This window comes from Sebastes fasciatus, chromosome 14 (assembly GCF_043250625.1).
Source record: "Sebastes fasciatus isolate fSebFas1 chromosome 14, fSebFas1.pri, whole genome shotgun sequence".
Taxonomy (NCBI): domain Eukaryota; kingdom Metazoa; phylum Chordata; class Actinopteri; order Perciformes; family Sebastidae; genus Sebastes; species Sebastes fasciatus.
Genome location: NC_133808.1, coordinates 3,441,116 through 3,468,682, shown reverse-complemented (window position 1 = coordinate 3,468,682; position 27,567 = coordinate 3,441,116). Strand labels below are relative to the sequence as shown.

The window sequence follows — 27,567 nt, the reverse complement described above, 5'->3', positions numbered from 1 at the left end:
TGAGACCGTGTACGCACACAGTACAGTCACCCACGAAAGTAATCAGGAGAAGGTAAATGAAATACAAGGTTGTGTGCGTGTACGTCTTGTTTATGTACACCATGTCTGCTCCCACTCCAAATATCACTACAAAAGCGGGGTATAATCACAGCTTGGTCACAAACATTGAACAGCTGATTAGATGGTTTCTGTATGTCTTTCGCCACCCACCACCACATTGGCTGCATAAGGTGTATAAAAGTCAGGAAAGACATTCTTTCATTGTACTTATTTCTGTACAGTAGAACTAAAAAGTAAGAGAATGCAATGTGAATACCATGAAGAGAGTATTTTGCTATTACTGTAGTTTTAAAATAGTGGAAAGGTCTTTGGAAGTTTCTTCATAGTGGAAATCAATATCGAGACGTGTGGTTTTCAAGTCAATAAGGCCCATCTTAACTGTATAATGTGTTTCTCCATTTCTTCTATTTTCTATTGTCTTCCATTACATTTTTGTCACAGTCCTACCTTTCACAGTAAACCACACAATTGTGTTTTGGCTGTGATGCAAAACCAATGGTTGTTTGCACAAGCAAATCATTTTTCCAGGAAAGAACGGCCGACCACATAAACATTCTCACCGCATAGAACTTTCTATTTCACATTGTTCATTTTTTGTTATTTCTTTAAGTCATACCAATCCTTAGCTGTCATTAGTATCTTGTTGTTTGAATGTCTGAATGCCTGTTGTGAAAGTTGATCTTGGCCTGTTCTGCAGTGCTTGAAGCAATCTCACCATTATCCATAACAGAACGTGTGGACATGAGCTTGTATGTTTGTTTGTTTTTTATTTGAAGTGCTTTCACAGATTGCTTGAGTTTTTACTGTGGATGCTGACCAGGATATAACTTAGCCAAGGCAAAAAAATGTTTTGATAGATACTGATACAATTCTGAATCCAGCACATCATAACATAATATAGCTGAAAGTGTATATCTAAAGCGTTGGTCAAACCACAAAGTTGTTTGTTCCCTCGTTCATGTCAAATAGATGGGGCCGGAAGCTTGGTGACGTATAGTGACTACTCAAAGGGGCAGTTTGTGAACTGCTGTACTGTAGCTGGCAAGCTTACAGTTAACTCACAAGCTGGCTGGCATCGGTGCATCCCTAATCCCCTCAAAGGTCAGCACTGTCAAGACGGCTTGCTATTAATCAATGGCGCAAACTCCCTTGTCAAAGTTCATCAAAGTTGAACTCAATGCGGAACATTTGCATAGATTAACTCAAACTCGGCAAAGCTGTTCTAGTGGAACGACTTGAATTTTGCCGCAAAAATGTTGGCTTTTAAAACCTGCCGTGATCAGGCCTTATAAATCCAATAAAACTGTTTTCATCATGATGGCAACGTTAACGACGTGTAAAATCAAACCGTTAAGTCTTGCTTTACAATAGTTTGTTGGGGAGGATGAAATGTGATATACTAACATGTTGTGTTGCAACCCGTTAACCCCATCATGGTACGTGAAATATGTATTGAATAATTAAAATTGAATTAGCTACCAGGCTATTCTGTTTAATGCAAACAAACCATTTCACTTTTTAGAGATGTATCTATTGCTGTATTTTTTATGTAATTTTAGGGTGGAGGAGGATTTTTTCTTTTTTTCGTGGCTAAATATTATGGCTCAGTGCATTTTTAAGCGCCTCAGCCTTTTGAACCCAGATGCAGATAATGTAGTATGGGAACAAAATTGAAAACGTGACATAAAAGGTTCCAGTTGCACCATTCAAGCGTCTGCAAATGCAACCACTGTGACCAGCTGAACGTTGAATCTGACCACGGACAGAATGCAATCACACTGGAGCCTGATTTTACCTTGTATGAAAAAGAAATAGATATGACAAAACAATTTTGTATTCGAGCTATGTTTTCCTGGCAACATCCTCCCTTACTTCTTGGTGTATCGTGTGATTGACATCATGCAGAGTGTAACATAATGTGTTCAGTGATATGGAGACACTAAACCTGTCATGATGACATTGCAATAAAACTAACTTTATCCAGCTTGACAATTTTCAATTAAGTAGAATATCTTCTCCATTCTGTTCAAGAAGGAATAGGAAAAGTATGCTAATGTGTGCAGACAACACCAGAAATAAGGCAAAAGAAGAGGGAAAACCTGGATTGACACAAATTTATAAAACCTAAAAAGAAAAAAAAGGAAGAGAACCCTTAAGGATGAGACTAATCCTGACTAACCAGCAGTGTTGGCAGGAAAATCAAGTGGTACCAAGAGGATTTACTGGACGACCCTCTAGACCTCTACACAATCTGGTACTCAAGGTAAGAGGACCAGCTAGAAATGCCTCTGAAAAAATTCTTGTCCCTCCACTTCTAAAGGCAAATGCACCCAATGTGCATACATTTACATATTTCCATAATTAAGAGTGCATCCCTGAGCAGTGATTGAGAGGAATGTTGATCTAGCCTTGCCTCCCTGAAGAGAAGCACAGACTGGCGTTGATTGGTTCTGAATGTTTAAGTCAAAATTAAACATGCAAGGCAGAGCCTTTACCATACAACTACATTCAGTTCCACATTGTAGTCGCCATCAAACAGAATTTTAGTCAAATCTTGAATAGGGGATGGCAGAGGCGTCCTTGCTTTAAACTTCAGAAACTGTTTCTAAATAGCTTGCAGGAAGTGCTCATTTGAGTGAAGGGTAAAGGATAAGAAGTCAATGAACTCTTCTATATGCAGCTGAAAAGCCTTTCATTGTGAAGTTTACCTAACATGGCTCCGCAAAAGGTTTATCAATGTGTCCTGAGAGGATTCTGCAGTGTTTTCAATAGCCCTCGGCAGTATTGCTTGCACCCCCCATTTTGTCAGTGTAAGAAAGTGAAACAAAAGTGGTTGAATATAGAAAAAGGCCTCATGTCAAGGAGTGTCACACTCAGGCCTTTTGTGTTTTAAATAACCCATTGAATGGAGAGCAGAGTTTTACAATATAAACTCTGGAAAAAAAGTTTGGAAACTTGTGTTTGGTGGATTATTTCTCTGTTGTTACAATGCTAATGGTCATTGTATTTACATCGTTGGAAAGCCTTTTTAATTACCTTCACAATGTCCAACTTGTATGGATCATGCATTTGTGGGATGAGCAGCACAGCTGATTATGTGGGTAGCGCCCAATTAAAATTTGCCAAAATTTTCTGCCGATGTAGGAGTGTATTCTCCTGTTAGTGTTGACTCTTGTTTTTAGTTGTTTGGTGGATTGGATGATTGAACTCTCTATCAGTAACACGGAACAAACAAGACATATTGGCAATTTTCCACTTCATTCATTTAATACACCATCAGGAGCCTCAGTAGCGGGTGGAAGATCCATACGCAGCCACAACAGCCTGGCACCTCCTCCTCATGCTGGTCATCCTCTGTGTTGGTCACTCTAACACGTACAGCATACCCAACCTGATCCCACATGTTGAATTGGGTTGAGGTCTGGACTCTTGGCAGGCTGTTCCATTCTCTCTACTACCACATTGTGGAGGTAGTCTGTGATAACCCTGGCTCTGTGGGGGCGAGCGTTGTCATCTTGGAGGATGAAGTTAGGTCCCAGATTGTGGAGATATGGGATCGCCACTGGCTGCAGAATCTCATCCCGATATCTCACTGCATTGAGATGGCCTTCAATGATGACAAGCCTTGTTTTGTCAGTGAGGGAGATGCCCCCCCACACCATGACACTGCCCCCACCAAAAGCTTTTACTCCATCGGTGCAACAATCAGCATAGCAGGAGAATACACTGTTTACCATTGGCAGAGCATTTTGGCAAATTTCACTTGGGCGCTATCCACATAATCAGCTGTGCTGCTCATCCCACAAATGCATGATCCTTACAAGTTGGACATCATTGTGAAGGTAATTAAAAAGGCTTTCCAACGATGTAAAATACAATGCCAATTAGCATTGTAACAACAGAGAAATAATCCACCAAACACTAATTTCCAAACTTTTTTTTCGAAGTTTATTATATTATATGCATGTGTTCACGATGATATGTTTGTAATTTGTTGTTTGATTTTGAAGACAATAAAAAGACTTAGTAAAACAATAAAAGGTGATGTTGGAGTGGACTATTTGTAAACTATATAACACAGTATTATAAAGGTCTATTTTGCTACAGAATGGTTGTAGGTGCTGTAAAAAAATATTACTCTCATTATAAAACTAAACATTATTGAAATAGAGATCGCTATATCACATGTAGAGTAAGTACAGGCCCATCAGTTAATCCCTCATCAAAAACTTAAAGGATACAGATGAATCCATGCTGCACTTAACATCAGAGTTAAAGATAAAGACATAAAGAGAGTAAAAGGCACATTCTCTTAAAAAAAATGCAATTTATTTACCTTTAATGTTCTAGTGGGGGCCCAGCCTGTGCCATCAATTGAGTGTTCCCGCAATAAACTGAAATTAAAAAAAAGAAAAGAAAAGCACATTCATTAATAACACTTGCACTCTGTGGCAGATTGTCATTGCACGTTGTTGCCCTGACGCAATGTCAAAGGTGTTGCCAAACGGTTACAAACTCCAAGACCATTGTTTGTAAAAGCTCGAACAAAATTGTAATGTTTTCGAGAATGTGACTTGGCTACGTCGTTTCAGGGTTTGCCCATTCAATTTCAGGGAATGTGGGATGTCTAGCTTAGGGGAATATTGTTTTAATAACTGTTTCCATTAATTTCTTAGCAGGAAGAACAATAACGCAACATAAAATAAACAAACCTGTGTCCTTAAAAATTGCATTCGCATACAACTAAACGGCATTCTCGATTACATTTCGAGGGAAATGTATTTTCTCCTGGATTACGGTCGCAGTTTTAAACACATGGTTAATGTTGTAAATGAAAACTAAACAAAAAAGCAACAAAGCTACTTGGTTATGTTTAGGCAACAAAACTACTTGGTTAGGTTTAGTAAAACATCACGGTTTGGCATAAAATAATTGCCACATTATTGAAGTTACAGACATAAACTGAAATAAGTGAATATTGATTTTTGGTTCAAAGGGGACACAAACAGCGGTCTCCTGGGTGAAAGTCCTGTGTTTGTTTGACAGACTCACCACCCCGACCTCCTCCCTACGTGGACTTCCGCGGATTACGATTATAAACGTATTCGTGATATGTCGAAAAAACAAACGCAATCCAGGAGAAAATATGTTTCCCTCGAAACATAATTGACAATGCAGTTTTGTTGTATGGGAACATAATTTTTAGGAAACAAGGTTGAAAACAAAATTGAGATTTGAGAGGAAGGTGTAGGCAGCATTACCTCAAACAGATCTCTCCATTCTCTGTGATGTTAGGATGCCATATTCTGGTCTGACATCTCACTTTAGGAGGCTGGAAATGAACATGGAACAAGAAAGGGAAGAGACACATGTTTTTAATTATGATTCATTTTTAAACTAACTTTTAATAACCAATATACACTAGTCAGAGAACCATATGATACAAGTCTTTGCAGAAGGTATAAATGGAGATAACTCCATGCTTTTGTTTCTGTTGCAAACAAAGCTACAAGCTACTTAAATACTTATGTACTTTCAAGGTTAAAACAGCCTTTCTCAAAATGGCAAAAAGGTTAAAAATCAACAGACCGATGTAAGATCCTCGATGGCTCTCCAAGGTTATCTTTTCTTTCCTTTGTAAGATAATGTGTAAAATACTCTCAAAACCAATTCATTGGTATGTGCTAATGCAATTCAAAGATTTTTAATTAAACCTGTTTTTGTTCAGGAATGACACGCACGCAAATTACATAAATGACCAAGGAAATGAAGAAGGCTATGAAATTAATCATTTAAAAACTTTACAAACTACAAACTAACTACAAAATACAGTAAACAAACTACAGTATTTCCCTCTGCGGTGATGTGTTTAAAATGTTTTTATGAGATTCTTCAGTCAGAAGCAGTCATATAGGCCAGCCCTAAAAACTCAGGCCAGTGTCCACAGATGGGTCTTTTGCTGTTGATGGTCAACATGGACGCAGCTGTGCCTTCTGTGTCTGCATATGCTCCATGTCCCACTGTGTTTTGGGGCTTTTACCTTGTCTAGTGAGACAATGTTCAGATTGGAGAAGGAAAACATCCCATTCTCGCTAGGTGTTGCAACTTTTTGAGCTAGTGCTGCTAGCTACTTTCATTGGAAAAGAGTTGGCAACACTGGGCTGAGTTTTTTCGGTTGGATCGTTCTTAAAATCTAGCTTTCTCTTGTTAGTTTCTCAGCATTACCGACCCTGCCTTTAAAGCCAATTACATGTAGGTTACAATATACCGTTTGACTTTTTACAAATCTGAGAAGACATCCAGTATGTTCAACTACAAGGATTGCTGTCATAATCTGTTAAAGGTCCCTTATCGTGCTCATTTTCAGGTTCATACTTATATTTTGTGTTTCTACTGGAACATGTTTACATGCTAAAAACACTTTATTTTCCTCATACTGTCTGCCTGAATATACCTGTATTTACCCTCTGTCTGAGGTAACAGTTTGGGTCCATGTTTACTTCCTGTCAGCTGATGTTATTTACATACACTGCAACAGGAAATAAACGGGGACACATTTTGAATGTTTACGTTTAAAACCATGTAATGGACTAAATATTGTTTATTTGTGACATCACAAATGGACAGAAATCCAAACGGCTTGTTTCAAACGCACAATTTCTGAATACGGGCTGTGTGTATTTCTCCGGATATTGAGTGTTTTGATAGTTTAACAGTATTTATACAGCACTTAAACCTGCTTTATAATATAAAAGACATGAAAATAATTTTTTTTACAATATGGGACCTTTAAGATTAGCCTCACAAACTACAATAGAAGAAAGAGAAAGGTGGGTGTCAGGAAGGCTTGCCGCGGTAGTTGGTGTTACCGGTGTTACACGGTGGTCGGGCACACACCAATTACGTTGCTTATCCACCGCCCCCACCGTCGTTTTGCTTTATTTACAGAAATAAAACCCATTTAGTTCATTTTGGCGTATCAGCGCCGTGTTGTCAATACAGATAGTCGGACGACAGACGCTACAAACTGAAAGTGAAAGCGTCTGTTCCGTATGGAGTCTCAGCTCAGAGTAGCAGGAGTCAGACTTCACACACGGGACAAGAGAGAGTTGACAGACAGGTAGATGGCGGAGGATTTGGTGTCGAAGTAAAAAGCAAAAGCACCTATTTGGCAATATTTCAGATTCAAACCCGATGCTATCAGAGAACCATAACGTTAATGAGGTAATCCGCGTGAGGAAGATGGAGCGGTCACAGGTGGAAACCTGCGGCCCCGCAGCTAAAGCTCTAGCGGAAAGGCCAGGGATGCAAATTTTGAAAAAAATTCTTAACCAATAACCGACCCTTGTTAACCGATTATTAACCGTTACCGACAAGATTAGTGCCTCGCATGCAGCGGTGCGCCAGCTGCAGTGTATGGAGCACAATAGACAACTGAGTCCCCAGTTCACCATCAGGAGAGCTACTAGCACCCACGGTGCTGTGTGTAGTGTCGTGGACACGCAGCCACGTTCCCAGTAAAGTCTCCACCGCACATTTAATTTAGTTTAGCAGGTTGTCAGCAGTGTATTTGCCCGGCGTAATGACACTCTGTCTGCCCAGATTAATGATAGCGATTGTCCGACAAATGGAGTGTGTTTTTGTGCTACGTTAACATCTGTAGCTCTGCTGGTAGCTTCGTGCTCACCGCCGCTCTGTCATTGTGGCGTAACTTTTGCGAGTGTACGACAGACCGTATGTGTGTGACGGCGGGGAATGTGGATTTGTCGGTGGCGTTATAGCTGTGAGCGTAGGTGTAGCAGACAGTGTGTGTACACTTTATTTGTCGGTGAATAAATGCCACGAAGCTACAACTCACTCCGCTCAAGCGAGCCAGAGACCGGAGCCAACTTCCTGTATCTGTTACTGCGGCTGCGCCTCTTAAGGTGGACCAGCTTTTCTCCTTAAAGAGACGAGCCGCTCTCTGAGTTTTTCTCAGCTTTTTAATGAATTATTAATATTTATTTTAACCGTTTTAACCGATAGCGGTAATCAGTTAAAGTTCTTAATGTCGGTTAACGGTTAATTATTAACAACCGTACCAGACACACAGCCATCCGACGGTAGAGATGACAGTAAGCACTCTACATATATTGACCGTCCACATTTCTTGTTAAATGTCCGGTGTAATCGGTAACACCGGTGTCACAAGTTTATTAACCGGTGAGAAAATGTCCTCGCTGTCACATCCCTGGTGTCAGGCTGTAGTAAAATGACTAATGTCATGCAATTTTGAAAGTGTTCAATTCTCTTTGGTCAAAGGGAAGTTGTGGCAGTGATGGAGAAAAGAAAGGAGGATGTAAATAATAATGAAGTCAGAAAATGTTTTTGTAAAGATAGCCTCCATACACCAATGCCTCTTTACTGCAGTGTAGTATTGCTCACACTCAACCTTCAATTCAAGTTTTTTGAAACCCTGCAGTAATACTCACACAGACTAGAAAGCATGAGTTCATCACCCTGGTCTTAAGGACTTCCCACACGCTCCTATTAACTTCAAGGAATTGTTGCCTTGCCCTTCAATCTCAGATGAACTCCCTTACTCAGACCAAATCAGTCTAAACTTTCTACCGCAGTGCTCCCTCAATTTGGAACCATTGCCATTTTTGGTTAACTTGATGGGCGGAAACCCATTAACACCACCGTCCTAAGCCTGTGTCCATGAAAAAAAAATCAATGAAACGCTGTTCAGAGAGTCAAAGAATGGACTGTTGTAATGTGAGCTACAGCGGATATTTCAAACCAGGCTGTAGACTGCTTTTGTCAACTGATTTGATGCGTGGGCTAACCTAAAATGTATATCACTGTATTTCTTTTGTTGTTTGCGGTGACGGTATTATATCACGGTATTACAAAATGAAATGGGATACTGATTCTACCTCTTTCTTATCTATTGGCAATGTAAGGGAACATACCTTAAGAAAGAAAAACATATTTTTATTAAAAACGTCTGTGTTTATTGGCTCCAAATAAGATTGAAAATGAGGTATACGTAGGCCTACATGTGTTTTGGGGGGAGTAGCCTGCAACATACCGTAAATGTAATAACGATAACGAATGGTAACGAATATTTGGAAAAACACTGTTTTTTCACATATTTACTGTTTTATTATTTCAAAGTTTTTTTCACCTCTTTTCACCACAGCCAAACTGGGAATTACATTCCATTTAAAAGAATTTACATCTTTGAAGACACCGAAGGCTTTACAGTAGAGTAGAAGGTCGTACTGTAAAGTACAGCGGGCGTCGTATCCTGTACAGATTGTAAGCCCCCCGAGGCAAATCTGTGATTTGTGATATTGTGCTATTCAAATAAAATACACTTGACTTGATTTGACTTGACCTATAACCTTTTACATCCCACATGAAGGGAGAGTTTGAAAATATACAGCGTAGCGTACTGTACAGAAGACACATGGACCGTGAGCAGCGCGGCTCGGCTGCAGGCGACTGATCTAGAGATTTCCCGCTTGTCGCCTACTTTTTTGTGAAAATGATCTGTTGAGGGCTTACAGTGGTAGCTCCGCAGCAGCAATGCCGTCTTTGTGGACGCCGCACACGTACGAGTCGCAGCAGTTCAGCAGTTGCAGCCGCGCTGCTCACCCGCAACTGCGTGGCTGCTCTAACCCATTAACATGGGCAGCGAAAGGAAAAGCAAAAGGTTCGGAACGACGGTAGCCTGTATGAACCATAGACAACCTGTGTGGGTGTGACGTAGTTCATCAGGTGTTGTATCTCCCTTGTGTGTGTGTGCTAAAACCCAAATGTGTGCGTGCGTGCCAAAATCAAAACGTGTGCGTGTTTATCACGGAAATGACGGTATTGCAAAATCCATGTCGTGGCCGAACTTGACACCGGTGACGAGGATGAAACCGGTATACCGCCCGCTATATCCTGACAGTGGTACATGAAACAGGTAACCTGAAAAAAAATCAGGTCCCTCTGTGTCCTCCAGTGCTCCTAACGGAATCTGCAAGATTTCACATACCGGAGGAAAACCAACAGTAAGAGCTGATCTGAGGTCCGTCTATGAGAGCCGGCTGTCAATCACTCACGTACTCCGACCAAACGGTCAAACTAGGCAGCGCTGATCAAATATGAATCAATATTATGTTACATTAATCCCTATTTCTCTCCTCAAATGTTTTCAGAATCATCTTGTAGTGCACGGTTTAGAGCCATGAGGAGGAGCAGAAGTCTAGTTTTCTCTCAGAACACTTGAATTACAATATGCTGAAAAGTTATTATGGACTTTTTGCCCAATGATGCCAAAAATATACTGCCTACTGCTGCTTTAAGACTCACCTGCTGTAATAATTACTCTCAAAAATTACTAGAAGCATACACAGGTATAATTCCTCTTGAACTGTTGTTGTGCAATTTAACCCCATTATGGATTTAACGTGACTCTATTACAGGTAATATACTGATGAGGAACGCTTTTGGCCGTCTAGACACACTGCTCCTCCCCAATATCTGTCATATAGGAGTAATAATCTTTATGAATAAATTAACCTTTCATGATTGAATGTTTGTTATTTATCATTCTGTGGCAGGCATCATAAAACCGTCACAGATGGCTGCATGTAGAGGAAACAGTGTGTGTGTGTGTGTGTGTGTGAGAAAAAGACTCAGACAAAAGATGAAGATACAAGGCAGGGATACATGGAGACACAGATTCACACACACGCTCAAGCACACACTGGCATCGTGAGATAAAGCCTGTGTAGTAAGAATGAATGGAAGAACAAATAAAGACAGAGGTAAGCTGAGTAACCGTTCATTAAGGCAAGGTGAAAAAAAAATGATGCTGTATACTGCAGACCTTCCACCCAGAGAATAAAAAAATCTATTTCCAGGTTCAAGCACAGCACCTTGATATTCCTAGATGAATTCTAATAAAAGGAAATGCAATATTGAAGCCTAGATTGTCCTAGAACAGGGGTCTGCAACCTTTACTATCAAGAGACATTTTAGGCAAAAAAAAAAAAAAAAAAATCTGTCTTGAGCTGCAAAACATTTGAGCATTGTGATGAAGGTAACACAGCTATTAGTCTAAGTATAAAGTATATAAGTCTAATGCAGTGAGGGCCAAAGAGCAAATGTAATACGGAGTATTAGGGCCACATTGAGGGAAAACAAATCTGAGATTTCCAGAATAAAGTCGTAATATTACGAGAATAAAGTCATAATATTACGAGAATAAAGTCATAACTTTACGAGAAAAAAAGTCGTAATATTACGAGTTAACATCACAACTTTATGAGAAAAAAAAGAAAATAACACGTAAAGTTACGACTTTATAATATTATGACTTTATTCTCATAATATTATGACTTTATTCTCTAAATCTCAGATTGATTTTTTTTCCTCAATGTGGCCCTAATACTCTGTCGTACTGTCGTACCATAGACCTACAACAATGAGAAATAAAAAGGAAAATGTAAACAAAAAACAGTTATTCATTTCCATTTTTAAAAATCCACAGGGAGCCACTGGAGAGGGGCTAAAGAGCTACATGTGGCTCCAGAGCCGCAGGTTGCAGACCCCTGGTCTAGAGACTGCTTCATGCACAAAACAACACAGAACAGAACAGAATCCCGACAGCAAATCTGGAAGGGTTGTTATTTTAACAGGGCCAAAACAGGAAGCTTCCGACTAATGCTGACAACGCAAATAAACAGGCAGCCAGGCATGAACACAAACACACAAGCAGACACACAAATGGACTTTTGAGACCAAAGACGAGGACAAAAAACTGGACCACTCACCACCATGTTATAGGCTTCGGGGACGTCTATTTCAAACTGAAACCTTCCACTTTGGTAGTAACCTTCATCTGGAAAAAGATGGAGGAAAAAACACAGAGGACAAGGGTTTTCAATAGTGTATACACATTACATTATGTGTTTCATGACGAACCTTCAACCATCACACAGCTGGTCAGGGTTTAGAAATATGTCGTCGACACTTTCAAAATGCTAATTTTGAAAAAATGTCTTAACCAATAACCGACCCTCGTTAACCAATTATTAACCGTTCACCGAAAATATTTTTGCCTCGCATGCAGCAGTGCGCCAGCTGCAGTGTGTGAGCACAACAGATAACTGAATCCCCAGTTCACCCGTGCGTGGCTGCTACAAAGTTACTGTAGCAGCTACGATGCTGCGTGTAGTGTCGCGAACATGCAGCCACTTTCCCAGTAAAAGTCTCCACCGCATATTTAGTTTAGTTCAGCAGGTTGTCAGCCGTGTGTCTGCCCGGCGTAACGACAATCTGTCTGTCCGGATTAATGATAGCGATTGGCCAACAAACACTGTGTGTGTTTGTGCTACGTTAGCAGCTGTAGCTCTGCTGGTAGCTTCGTGCTCCCCGTAGTCACACACATACGCTCTGTCAGCGCGCCGTAACTTCAGCGAGGTTCCGACAGACCGTGTGGGTGTTGTCGGTGGCGTTATAGCTGTGAACATAGGTGTAGTAGACAGTGTGTGTACAGTTTATTTGTAGGTGTATAATTGCTACGAGGCTACAACTCGTCCGCTCAAGCGAGCTGTAGACGGGAGCCAAATTCCTGTATCTGTAACGCCGGCTCAGACTCTCTTAAGAGGGACCAGCTTTTCTCCTTAAAGTGACGAGTTTTTCTCAGCTTTTCAATGAATTATTAACATTTCTTTTAACCATTTTAAACCGATAACGTTAATCGCTTAAAATGATTAATGTCAGTTAACGGTTAATTTGTTAATTATTAACATATATAAAAAACAAGTGATCAGAGGTGATCAAAAACTTTAACACAAAGACCTAAACCTAACAACACACTATTTGAACAAAATATTGCAGGTTAGTCGACAGATGAGTAGATTTTCACTTGAACTAGAACAGTTAGGCTGTCAATAGGTTAAAATATTGAATCGCAATTAATCACATGATTGTGCATAGTTAATTGCAATTAATTGTGAATTAACACATTTTTTATCAGTTCAAAGTATCGTAAAAGGAGATTTGTCAAGTATTTAATACTCTTATCAACATGGGAGTGGGCCAATATGCTTGATTTATGCAGATGTATGTATATATTTATTATTGGAAATCAATTAACAACACAAAACAATGACAAATATTGTCCAGAAACCCTCACAGGTACTGCATTCAGCATAAAACAATATGCTCAAATCATAACATGGCAAACTGCAGCCCAACAGGCAACAACAGCTGTCAGTGTGTCAGTGTGCTGACTTGACTATGACTTGCCCCAAACTGCATGTGATTATCAAAAAGTAGGCATGTCTGTAAAGGGGATGCTCACGTGTACCCATAGATCGCATTTTCATTCACATATCTGGAGGTCAGAGGTCAAAAGACTTTTGACCACCAAAATTGGATCAGCTCATCCTTGAGTCCAAGTTTGAGGTTTGTGCCAAATTTGAAGAATTTCCCCCAAGATGTTCTTGAGATATCGCGGTCACGAGAAAAGGATGGACGTGAGGTCACAGTGACCTTTAACCACCAAAATCCAATCAGTTCATCCTTGAGTCCAAATTTTTAGAAATTCCCTCCAGGCGTTGTGTTCACAATAATGGGTCGTACAGACAACCCAAAGACATAAAGCCTCCAGCCACGGCTATCACCGGCCTGGAGGCATAAAAATACCGTGACATACGGTGAAACTGCCAGAATCTTAAAAAATACTGTGATACAAATTTTTTATCATACCGTCCAGCACTACCTCCCATTCCAACGCATCGGTCTCACTGAAATGAAGGAGGTTGTGTCTGAACTCAAAGTGACAGAAGTCAGCGGAGATCAACCACCTCAGCCTAGATCAATGATCAATGTGGCAGGAGAGTAAACGAGAGGACCGTGGAAGAAATGAATCTCAACCTAGGAAGTTATCTCAGGGGAGTAAAGGCATAATGTCTGACCTTTTAGTCTGAACACATTCTGTAGGTCAAACATTACACTGGCTTAATCCTGCCTTTCCATCTCGCAGTGGCAGACTACAGTACACACACACACACACACACACACACACACACACACACACGCACACACACCTACTACGCCACACTCATTGAGTGCAGACAATTGTAGGTCAATTGCGGCAACATCTGTTCGACCAGTTTATAGATCTATCTACCTTTGTAAACTGTCCAATCAATCAATGCAAGCAGTCTCTCCAGACATGTTCTATAACAAAGGTGATACATTACAAGCTCTACCAATAGAGTGCTCCAGGGATGACGTATTTTTGTAGGCCAACCAAGAAGTTAGAATCGCCCTGGGTTCCCTCGACAAAAAGCAAATGGGATTTTTCCATTGGGTTTTGGATTATTGCAGAAAATAAACTCTGTGGCAAACACAAGTTTATGATACTTATACGTTTTGTTCAGTACGATACACTCCAAGAAAAGTCCGTAAAAATACGGGCCCAATGTACCGTGTTAATATGAAGGAATTTTCTGTATTGATTTTTCATAGGAGTTGTTCCCGTATTTGTTTTGTTGTTTAGTTCAGCTGTTGTCGACCATTAACGTTACCAGATACGCCAGGAATATTTTGCTGACTCATTTTGAGACTAACGCAAGTTTGGCATTGTAATTTACGTTTTATCAATGCTTATATTTTAGACTTCAGTGGATGTCAGCTAGAGTTAGCCCCAGTTTTTAAGCCTCAGGCGGTCAACAAAGACCGATAAGTAACGTATAAATGCCAGCGTTAGTGTCTGTTTTCCCTCCAGAATGTAAAGGTTGGGCCTGCTATTTGGCTAGGTACTGGAGGATATACTGTAAATTTTCTGTTTTAGGATGAACAGAAGTGTCCGTGACATCCTGTAAATCAACAGAAATTTCCATTTTAAGGTTGAAGAAAATGTACGTAAACCTAACGGAAAAATGTCCTGGTAATTTTCTGCCAGGACATTGTCTGTTTTTCTACGGATATTTTCTTAGAGTGTAATCTTCACCTCGCAATCGCCAGAAGTAAAAAGCTAACATTAGGCTATAGACGAAGTACACGACTGTCGCATGAGCACGAATATACACAACGAGGCTGTGAAGGCGCTGGTGTCGGCGTGATGATGTTTAGAAGTCTCATTTAGCCACATGTTAGCAACCGCTTTTTTAAAGACACATAAAGGCTTAAAATTCACAAGTGGGGTATTTATAAATGTATTTTATGTCGTAGAACAATACGTTAAAATCCTGTAGCACTCTATGGTATGAAATGGTATACACTTCCTGTCTCCTAAGTGACCGTGGTTTGGCGTGTACCCCGTGTGGCGTGTGGCCCCGTCCCCCCACCTCATTTGGAAGTGTTGTGGATGTTGTGTGGACGGATAAAAGCAGATTGGGTTATATTTGCATAATGTATTTATAGTCTCTCCCCATCTCTCCCCACATGTAGCCTTTAAAGCCAATTAAAGGCTCGTTCAGGACACATGATCGATAGTGGGATAACATTTACGTTTCTGCTGTGAACTTATGGGGCCACATGGTCAGAAAAGGACAGGCATAAAACGGCTACGGCACTTTCAGGGATCCGAGGAGAAGTTGCAGAAGAGAGTCCGATTTGGACAGAAAGAAATAACTGCCTATGCCTGTTCGAGTTCACACAGGTGGACTGATTCTCTTGGCAACTTCTGATTGAACTCGAGAAAGAGAGAGAGAGAGATTGAGAGGAAAGGAAAATAAAACACTTCATGATAAGACATGTAAAAATCTAACCAGGGTCTGAAATTATCACCCGTCACCAGCCAAATGCGGGTAAATTGTTGGCAGTGGCGATTGAAATTGTCAGGCCATCTGCCGCTTTGGCACGCAGGGAAAACACTGGGGATGGGAATAGAGAACCAGTTCCTAGTTATTAGATTCCTTGGCATGTAATACTGAAAGAAAAAAAAGCGCTCAAAAGCATGGCTCTACTAAACCTGAGGGGATGTACCATATTTTTTCCCTGATAATGCTAGACTGAGAACAACAAATCAGTGTTGAAACCATCAGGAGGAGAGCTAATAACATTACCTGTTAGCAGCCGGTGGGCAGCACAGTCCTGCTTGGCTAGATAACAGAGCTAGAAACGTAAACGGAGGTGCCATTGAGTTACATTATGAGGTGTTCAAGTCTGTTCAAGCTCTGCTCAGTAAAAATGACTATTGGACAAAGGTAAATTACAACGTTATCATGATGTGTTCAAATGTAACCTCGTAAAATTATGTTTTTGGAGAGAAACTTGAATAAATCCAGTTGTTTGAAGGAGATTTTTTCACAGCAATATAAAATACATTTTAGAGAGAGAATTACAATCTGGTTAACTTTCTAACACTAGCTATAAGCAGCTTATAATATAGAATTAAAACAAAGCAAATATTTAAACAAATAACCACTATAGATGACAATAACAAAGTACAGTACTGTACTGTGTGAAGTGCCTTCCCACACCCAAAAGATAGGGCTCTACAGCTACAGTGTAATTTGATCACTGGAATTTAAATATATCGAACATTAAATGCCATCAGATCTAAAATGTTATTCCTTCATTTAGCGCAGAGATTTCAAAGGTGGCAGATAAAATGTCTGATTGGCAGACAAAAAAGAATACTTAACTGCCACAGTGGCAGGAAGAGAAAAAAGTTAATCTAACGTGTATACTGAGCGGCCAGTATCCAGTTCTGCATATTTTGTTTAAAAATACTAGGGATGCACCGATACCGATACCAGTATCGGGTATCGGGTCCGATACCAGTATCGGGTATCGGGTCCGATACGGTGCTCATGTACTCGTACTCACAAAACGGCTCTGATACAACGGCACCGATACCACTCTACGGTGGTAAAAATACCCTGCTCAGCTGTCGTACATGGACCACATACTAAAAATACACTTCTGCTCAATATTTCAAACCATCTCATTCACATATACGGTGAGGCGAAAATGTTATTTACACCTTAATGCGATACAAATTTACAGTTATTTCAATACTGCTCTGACACTGTATCAATAACACTTAAAACCGCGTTTCAGAGGAAATCTTTTAACACACATTGAAAATTGGCATAAAGGCGAGCAGCTCCTCTCTCTCCTTCTCTCTCTTCCCCCCGTCTGTGTACTCAAACACTGAGCAATTTGAGATAAGGCCTTTGTAAAATAGGGCTATCTAAACCTCACCCGGATGCCATTCATCGCAACAAAGACAGAGGTCCAATTTAATTAGACTGTACAAATAGTCTCCCCTGTATCTTAAATAACAAGCGGGAGAGAGACACTGTCTGAAATAGAGAGATACCGCTTGAACAACTGTCAAGTAGTAAAGAGAGATAAAGACAGAAACAGCTACACGTCAAAACCGAGGGATAGATGGAGAGAAAGAGGGACAAAAGAGAATAACAAAAGGCAGAAACTGAAAGAGGAAAAGAAAGGCAGAAGACAGAGAGCATCTACTGACTAACAGAGGCATGTCGTAGGTCATAAATAATTCAGAAGTGTCTACAGTACACTGGAACGATCGGTCCTTACTGTCAAAAGACAAGGCCGGCATACGTGCACACTTACACAGGCTCCGTTCAAACCTGGCGTTAACATGCGCCTTGGGTGATCCGATCACAAGTGGACAGCTCCAAGTATGTCTGTAATCTATACAAGGGAACTTTCGAGTTCAGTTCCCATCAGTAGTTTAGCATTTAAATTTAAAATGTTAAAATCACATATCTACATCAAAGAATCAACGCTCTGATTTGCTTTCACGCCACAAACAAACCTCACCAAAGTTCAATTGAGAGCGAACCGCGACCCGAAGCAGTCTGAAAGCACCCTTACTTAAAATGTAAATGGAGCCTTTGTCTGAATCAACAGTTTTGACTCCCTAACTGCAGAGAAGACAAATCATGTGAGGAAGAAATTAGCCATCATGCCCAGATTAATTAGCATAATTGTGATTTCCCCTGTGGGAAGAAAGAGTGAAGCAGAGTGACAGGTACAGGGCATGATTGGTGTTGACAGATAATTATGGTTTCTGACAGACACATTCATAATTGCGAGCACAATAGAGGAAGACAGCTTTTCTGAAAAAACACTAACAAGGGCATTTTGGGGTTTTCATGGTAGTGAAAATATAAAGTCATTGAAATAAGAAAGTGGTCCTATGAGGAGCTTTGTTACCCTTTCCTCTATTTATTGTTGTTTTTCACAGATTTGTCTACTTGTATATCTTATTTATATTCAGGTAGAGTGGAGGTTGGAAGCAGACACAGGAGATTAGGCTTGGGTGAGATATATGTCCTTGTCCCCCTGGGGACAAAAAGATGTAGGTCGTTTCCACAATGCGGTCCCCAGAGGCATACTTTACGGGTGCTTTCACAAGCCGTAGTCCGCTTGGCTAGAAAAGTGAAATTGATCCTTTTGTTTCGTTTTTCTATTTAGTCTGGTTTTGGTTCCACCTCGCACAAATCAAAGCGGACCAAATAAAAAATTTAATTGATCTTTTTCATCTCGAGAGCTGCCGCCTCCATGCTAGGAATCAGACTTCGATGCTGTCAAAGTTTTTTGTTTTTCATTTTTACTCGGCACTGATCGATTGCACACAAATACCTTCTCCTCCAATTTATGAATTCATAAACGTCACTGTTTTTGCGGACTTTATTTAGCATAATATTCTGTAGGTTCTCTTTTGCCCAGATCATGCCCAGTCAAGCAAACATCGGACTTCTGCAGAACTCTCCCGCTCATGTTAACCTGTCGTTTACCACTGCAACATCTCAACAAAATGCCCACACAGGCAGCCTGCATTTCGGTTTACACCTCTCGCCAAGCAGTCCTGTTGTTTTGGTCCGCACCAGAGTTCGATTACTGCCTTCATCATCGCCCAAACGAACGGCAACAGATCTCGATTAAAGCGAACTAAATGTTGGCTTGTGAAAGCGCTGAGATGTTAATAATTAACCGTTTAACCGTTAACCGACATTAAGAACTTTAACCGATTAATGCCAACGGTTAAAACGGTTAAAAGAAATGTTAATAATTAATTCAAAAGCTGAGCGGCTCAGAGGAGCGGCTCGTCTCTTTAAGGAGAAAAGCTGGTCCACCTTAACAGCCCACCTTAAGAGGCGGAGCCGGAGTTGCAGGATACAGGAAGTTGGCTCCATGGATGTATTAAAAGAACAGCTCCAGCTCGCTTGAGCGGAGAGGAGGAGTTGTAGTTTCGTAGCATTTATTCACCGACAAATAAACTGTACACACACTGTCTGCTACGGCTACGTTGACTGCTATATCGCCACCAACAACCTCACACCCACCGCCAACACACACACACACACACACACACACACACACACACACACACGGTCTGTTGGAAACTTGCTAAAGTTACTCAGACTACGTGTGCGGCGGCGAGCACGAAGCCTCCGGCAACGCTAGAGCTGCTAACGTAGCACAAATAAACACATTGTTTGTTGGGCACTCGCTAAAGTTATGCCGGGCAGACACACAGCTGACAACCTGCTAAACTAAACTAAATGTGCGGTGGAGACTTTAGCTGGGAAAGTGGCTGCATGTCCGCGACACTACACGCAGCATCGTAGCTGCTAAGTTAACGCTCCCGGACGGTGAACTGGAGACTCCCGTCAACCAATATCTGTTGTGCTCCTGCAGCTGGTACACCGCTGCATGCTAGGCACAAATCTTGTCGGTTAGTGGTTAATAATCGGTTAATGAGGGTCGGGTATCGGTTCAGAATTTTTTTCAAAATAAGCATCCCTAGAAAGCGCCTTAAATGTACTGACCAAACTGTCACAGTCTGGCACCATGGTGAGAGCAAAAAAGCTACAGTATACCATTACAACTCAACTCAAAACCAATACTATATCACAGTATGTTTCCCATAGTATGTAGGGGAATTACCCCATCCAATGCATTATTTAGGCCAAGCATCTATTTGGCCAGCCAAAATTCAAATGCTATTGACTCGGCTCCAAAATAGTGCATTTACAAATAGACCAACGACAAGGAAGAGTCCCTACATTTTAGAGAAGGATGGGAGACGAGCTAAAGCACAAAATATCTGCAGTTTAAGAGTTTGTAAATCTAAACTAATACAGGAGTAGTCCTACCCAAGCCCAGACACACACTGAGAATCTGTGGAATAGCTGTTCAGAAGATTGATTTTTTGAGCAAACATATTCAAAAGGACTGTAACATATGATTGCTGCAAAAGGTTCTTGTGCAAAGTATCGATAGAGGAAATTGTGTGTTGAAAAAAAAAGTACTATACTATACTTTTTTGACTGTAAATGTACTTTTTTCATCACACACTATGACCTCTTGTTGTCTTTAAAATATAGCCACTCTAAAAAAGAGTTTTGCTCACACACATCATAACAACGTGCACAATAATACATCAATTATTATCCGTATGCAAATCAAGCAGATAAAGTACACATCTTCCACTGTTGTATGTCTAATAATCCAAACAATGACATGTGAGAATGTGTTCACCCCGGAGTGTTGCTGCTGTCCCCATTCCTCAGAGACACAGGGGTCTGGTGCAACGGGGTCACGGCACAGAGCTGTTGCATGGGAAAAGGAAACTAAACTAAACGGAGGAACTAAAAGACACATTCCAACTGGTCTGAGCTCAACTGATTTCACTGGCTTGTTTTTTTTACTGAGCAAAATAAATGTTTGATTCATGTTGGTAAAAATACATTTTGAACAAATATTTAGATGTAATATACAGTTTAATATTAAAAACATGACAAGGAGTAAAACAAGGTAAAATAATCTGCTCTCAGCCACCCGCCTAGCTTCAATTAGATCTTGGCAAGCAATCTGGTTTTGTTTCCTTTGGTCTTTGAGTTAGATTGTTTCTCAGCAGCTCGGTACTGAAAATATGAAAAACAATACAGGGTGCCTTCCTCACCTGGATGAATATTGCACCCCATGCCCCCGTTGAAGCAAAAGAAAGAGCGTTGTTGACATAATGACCGTGAGTATCCACAAGTGGACAGTGTCAAGATGACTAGAACACATCTTTGTCACTATGAATTGGAATTTTGAGTTGTTTTATATTATTGTTGCTCTGTAAAACTTTCAGCACAAAACGTTTAAGCATCATTTTCTCAATTACCAAAAAGTCAGGCATGTGTATTTTGTTGTGTTTTTGACAGAAGCGGATGTGAAGTCCACAGCTATAACACCCACAGACAACCCCACACTCACCACGGTCTGTCTGACACTCGCTATCGTTACGCTGGGCAGACACACAGCTGACCACCACGCAGCTAAACTAAATGATGCGGTGGAGACTTTAACTGGGAAAGTGGCTGCACGTGTCCTGGACAATACACGCAGCACCGTGGCTGCTGCAGTAACTCTACCTGACGGTAAACTGGGGACTCAGTTGCCCGTTTTGCACACACACTGCAGCTGGCGCACCGCTGCATGCGACGCACTAATCTAATCGGTTAACGGTCAATAATCGGTTAACGAGGGTCGGCTATTAGTTTAAAAAAAACATTCAAAATTAGCATCCCTAGTGGGTGCGGTTATTAAACAACCCTGACCCGTGCATCACTAATAGCTAGGGGTGTGACGATTCACTCAGCTCACGATACGATACACAATATTGGGCTCACGATCTCGATACGATATTATAAAAATAATTTTGTCTCAGCCAGCTGATCAGTTTATTAGTAAGATACACAACAAACTGACCTAAACAGTCTGACTACACAGCCTACTGCCAGCTTTAGTTTCAGTCTTGTGTAGCCGAGGGTTACGCTGCTCCTATACTTTATGAAGATAATAAATGAATAACACGGAGGCTCCGTAGTCTGCAGCCATGTCAATAACAGAGCGTCACCGCTTCACTTCTTCAGTTCCTTCACAATAAACTTCCCGGACACATTCACTGAAACACGTCTTACTAGAGGGAACTAAAGTCATTCACAACTCAACTAAATAACTTACACGTGTTTACAGTTAGCTGTTAGCCGTCGAGCTAACGCGCTCTGCTTGTGTAAACAGCAGCGGTGGATGAGAGACAGCGGACAGAGCAGATTGAAACGTTGCTTTCCTCCATGTTTAACCGCTTCATCGTGTTTATGCTTGTTGAACAGGTGTAATAACGTGTCTTGGCTTTACACTTGCAAAGTTTTATTGCATTTACAGCAACGGGCTTAGTTGCCACCGCGGCCTCTCATCAGCTCATGTAGGCCTACTTCATTATCCACTCCTTTATTAACGTTTGCATACTGGGTTTTTTTAGGACATTAAACATGTCATAATTCCCTCTCTATTATCTAGTTTATATTGCTGTGAAAACATCTCGTTTTTTTACTACATTCATATACATTTGCTTAACATTTGTCATTATCGACAGCAAAAAAAAAAAAAGGAAAAAGGTATTAAATAAGGCCACTGAAAATGTCTGGCCCATATATATTTCCTGGTTTTAAAATCTGGCGCAATTGAATTTGTAATCGAATAGCCCTGATCTAGAGAACACACCGCCGTTCCCATACGAAATGTAGAAGAAAACAAAAGAAAAAAGGACAGGACAGGAAGGAAGCCCTTACGTAAGCCTCGAGCTATAAATTCTCCACACAACAAGTCGAGATGATTTTTACCTTACATTGGTTTGGATGTGAGAGATATTGGACAACCTACATCCTGAGGCAAGTTCCCCTTTGCATTTCATATTTTCCTGACCACTTCCCTTCAGTGAAGCTTCTGTGTGTATAATGTCGAACTAATAAACTGCAATTCTGACAGGAAATTTGACAGCACAGTACTAATCAGTACCTGCTAATTAGCATCTCGATTCTTACGTCTTCCAGAGAGACACAACCGCAACTTGATGTGGCATGTTTTCATTAATTCCACTACTTTTATTTTTCTCCTGAAACAAGATGTCAGGAAACGTAGCTACCTGATTAGTGTTTTTTAGAAATTCATTCTCTTTTTTTCTTTACTACCAGCTGGTAGAGAGGGGGGGAAAAGGAGGACACGGGTCCACAGAAAAATATGTTCACAGACATTCCCTCTCACAAGTCACACAAAGGCTTCTATGGCAGCATTTATTGTTTAAATACTTATTGATATGTGCATTAGTACTGGGGACTGAACTGGATTTTGCTGATGGACTGTATTTGGTTTGACTCCAGGGAAGCACGGTCCCCTGGCTGTCGTATAAAAATAAGGGGAAAGGGAAAATGGAGAGAGCAGGCAACAGGAAGAGGATAAAAAAAAAGAGAGATTAAACAAGGGGAGAAACAGAAACAATAAAAGAGAAATGAGAAAGTGAAAGGAAGGGAAAAGGGGGGATGGATGTGTGTTGGGGGGGGGGGGGGGGGGGGGGTACGTCAGAGGAGACAGAGGTTCTGAATAATTGAGCAAGTCTTTCTCTGAGAACTCAATCTCCTTATCAACTCCTCTTAAAGAACATGACACCAAACCTCGTCTCTAATTGCTGATCTTTTGCTTTTCTCTGCAGATTTTGCTTACAAAGACCTTTGTGAAGACTAAGCCAGCGTTGCAGTGCGGTCGGGTGGCAGGGAGACAAATGAATCACAGACGCACGAATACACACACGCGCTTACTTGCACTTACACACAGGGACTAGAACAGAATGAAAACTTTAAATGAATTCACCACTTACTAAAACATCAACATATAACATCTTAGTTGGCAAAAATTGATGCAGTGAAACTTCCATCAACTCTCTTACAGTATAACAAACGTACAGAACAAAGACTCAAAGGCAGCGTTTAATGCCATCTTGAGAAAAACAAATTAGGCCAAAATAAATTCCAATTTAAAATGTAGAAAATTGTAATTCAGAATAATGAACTAACTGAACCATCTGAACAAAGAATACGTGAATAAGAATCAGACGAAAGCCTATAGTGCAAACTTTCAGTACGGAACATTAGAGCTGCAACTATAAGATGTTTTCATAATCACATATTGTACTGGTTATTCAAAAGACTAATTAAGAAACATGATAAAAAGACTAATGACAAAATGAAGTTAACCAGGTCTCTCTTAAAAGTTAACACTTTCTGGTACTTAAACCACCTATAACATGTTGTAAGATTAGCGTCTACAATTGCAATAAACTAGGGGCCGCCAAAGTTAACGCAAATTTGTTTTAACGCCACTAACCTCTTTAACGCAACTTGCAATTTTTAGGTTGTAGCAGGCTCATTTTGAAGTTTGAAGATACTGGTATTATATGAAACTAGAAAACCTAATGAATCCATTGGTACCAACGATGTTATGCTAGCTTGTTGCGAAGGAGGCTAAATATTGCTCAAAACCTACGCTAAATTTTGGCGAGGAAAAACTGGCATGGCCATTTTAAAAGGGGTCCCTTGACCTCTGACCTCCAGATGTGTGAATGTAAATGGGTTCTATGGGTACCCACGAGTCTCCCCTTTACAGACATGTCCACTTTATGATAATCACATGCAGTTTGGGGCAAGTCATAGTCAAGTCAGCACACTGACACACTGACAGCTGTTGTTGCCTGTTGGGCTGCAGTTTGCCATGTTATGATTTGAGCATATTGTTTTATGCTAAATGCAGTACCTGTGAGGGTTTCTGGACAATATCTGTCATTGTTTTGTATTGTTAATTGATTTCCAATAATAAATATATACACACATTTGCATAAAGCAAGAATATCTGCCCACTCCCATGTTGATAAGAGTATTAAATACTTGACAAATCTCCCTTTAAGGTACATTTTGAACAGATAAAAAAAAATTGCAATTAATGGCGATTACCTATGGACAATCATGCGATTAGTTGCGATTATTTAATCGGTTGACAGCCCTACAATAAACATTAGTAAAAGTAGTAAAAAACACCAGCAGGACTTTGGCTTAAGCTTCTTAAACTGCTGCAACAAATTTTGCACACTTTTTTTTTAATGACAGTGCCGTGGTAATGTTGAAATAACAGAGAAGGCTGGAGTGCCATTTCAAGGGAATACTGTAAGACACACATTGACTTGCTAAAATTTGCAGTCTCCCACTCCATCATACACTACATATTCCCCCCCACAGTCTGCACACTCAAACCCTGCCTATTGTCCTGAAGTACAAAATGAGAAAGCAGTGAATATGGCTGCATGACCCACCTGGAGTTAGTAAGGTTCGTTTGGGCTCGTGTGAAAGCTGTCAATCGGAACCCGGGCGTGGATCAAACAACAGAACCGAGAGCGCTCGAAACGGCGGGTCTCGGTTTCGCTTCCTAGCGAACTCTGGTGCGGTTTGTTTGTGGTGTGAAAGCAAACAAATCAACCACAGGATTTTTATGATAACAGATATGTGATTTTAGCATGATTTCAGGGAACTGTGTCACATTAAGATGACAATTTGGGGGCACCCTGGTAGCTCACCTGGTAGAACAGGCACCCCATGTACCAAGGCTGAGTCCTTGACGCAGAGGTCCATGGTTCAAATCCGACCCACGGCCTTTTGCTGCATGTCATCCCATCTCTTTCCCCCTCTCTCTCCCTCTTTCATATCTATCACTGTCTCTATAAAACAAAGGCCAAAAGCTAGAGTGAAGATATATCATATCATCATATGAAACTAGAAAACCTAAGGAATCCATCGGTACCAACCATGTCAAACTAGCTTGTCACGAAGGAGGTTAAATAACGCTCTAAAATTTCACAACATTTTGTAGAGGAAAAAAACTGTCATGGCCATTTTCAAAGGGGTCCCTTGGCCTTTGACCTCCAGATATGTGAATGTAAATGGGTTCTATGGGTACCCACGAGTCTCCCCTTTACAGACATGCCCACTTTATGATAATCACATGCAGTTTGGGGGCAAGTCATAGTCAAGTCAGCACACTGACACACTGACAGCTGTTGTTGCCTGTTGGGCAATAATGTTATGATTTGAGCATATTTTTTTTATGCTAAATGCAGTACCTGTGAGGGTTTCTGGACAATATCTGTCATTATTTTGTTTTTTTTCCTGTAGAAATATATACATACATTTGCATAAAGCAGCATATTTGCCCACTCCCATGTTGATAAGTATTAAATACTTAACAAATCTCCCTTTAAGGTACATTTTGAACAGATAAAAAATGTGCGATTCATGAACAATTAATCAATTATGGACAATCGTGCGACTAATCACGCTTCAATATTTTAATCGATTTACAGCCCTACTATGAATATTTTTTGTTTGATAAACATTCACACCATTATTACTGATGTCTTTTCTTCAATACATCTTACCTACAGATATGAGAAATATATCATTCACTCCCCTGACAAGTTAGTGTCAGTTCAGCTCACCTGCTCCACACTGAACCCCTGTATCTGCCTACATTAGTCTCATGTTTTACCTGTTAAGGCTGACATTTTTATGCCTTTGTTCATCACCTGTGATGTGCAAACATCAGTCAGAGAAAGTAAAAGTGTCATAGTGGTCATAGTTGAGTTATGAAATCCTAGCACACTACGGAGCGTCTCTCTTGTAACGCTGCTGTCAGCTGAAGAGTCAATCACACAGGACCGCAGCAGAGGAGGTTGTAGCTTCATTGACAGCTGAGCTCACCCTGCCCTCTGTTTACATTACCCTTCTCTACTTCCATCACAGTTAGTTTGTGGTCAGGTCATTTTGAAACGAGACTCGGTTTGTAAAGTTTACAGCCTACCATGCATTGCTCTGTGTACAATGAGTGATCTGTTAAGTCTCGATTGAGGACTTGAATCATCGATTTTTAGGGGGCAGACCCATTAGTATATTTGTAAATTATAACATGACATTAGTATGATGAACTGAAAGCCTATATGTCTAGCTTTAAACACACATTTGTTTACCTCTGATGTCTAGCCTTAAAGGGCCCAAGAAAAAGTGAGATTTTCAGGTCTTTTACATTATGAAGCAGGTTTAAGTGCTATATAAATACTGATAACTATCAAAACACTCAATATACGGAGAAATACACACAGCACGTATTCAGGAACTGTGCATTTGAAACAAACCGTTAGGATTTCTGTCCATTTGTGATGTCACAAATATACAATATTTAGACCATTACATGGTTTTAAACATAAACAAATTCTAAATGTGTCCCAGTTTATTTCCTGTTGCAGTGTATGTGAATGACATCAGCTGACAGGAAGTAAATATGGACCCAAGCTGTTGCCTAGCAACGCAATTCCATTGCAATTCCGTTGAAATGTGCTAAAACGGAGCGTTTCAGACAGAGGGTGAATACAGTTATATTCAGGCAGACAGTACGAGGAAAATAATGTGTTTTTTGAACATTACAGCATGTAAACATGTTCTAGTAGAAACACAAAATACAAGCATGAACTTGAAAATAAGAATGGTATGGGACCTTTAATATCGTTGTAAAATCTACATGTAGCAGTATAGTTTCATTTCAATGTTCTGGTTTAGGGTCCCCGCTAGGTTTCATAACTCACTTGAAATAATTTTGGGT

At 40.4% G+C, this 27,567-nt stretch overlaps 1 protein-coding gene across 2 annotated transcripts in view; it reads right to left on the bottom strand.

Moving 5' to 3' along the window:
• The window catches only part of ube2f (ubiquitin-conjugating enzyme E2F (putative)), a 73,777-nt gene that overhangs the window by 33,646 nt on the left and 12,564 nt on the right, over nucleotides 1–27,567 (bottom strand). For both annotated transcript variants that reach the window (XM_074658202.1, XM_074658203.1), the window contains exons 5-7: nucleotides 11,871–11,938; nucleotides 5,322–5,392; nucleotides 4,397–4,454 (exon numbers count right to left, since the gene is read on the bottom strand). In XM_074658202.1, coding sequence (XP_074514303.1) covers nucleotides 4,397–4,454; nucleotides 5,322–5,392; nucleotides 11,871–11,938 — 197 coding nt within the window. The remainder of the gene's footprint in view (nucleotides 1–4,396; nucleotides 4,455–5,321; nucleotides 5,393–11,870; nucleotides 11,939–27,567) is intronic.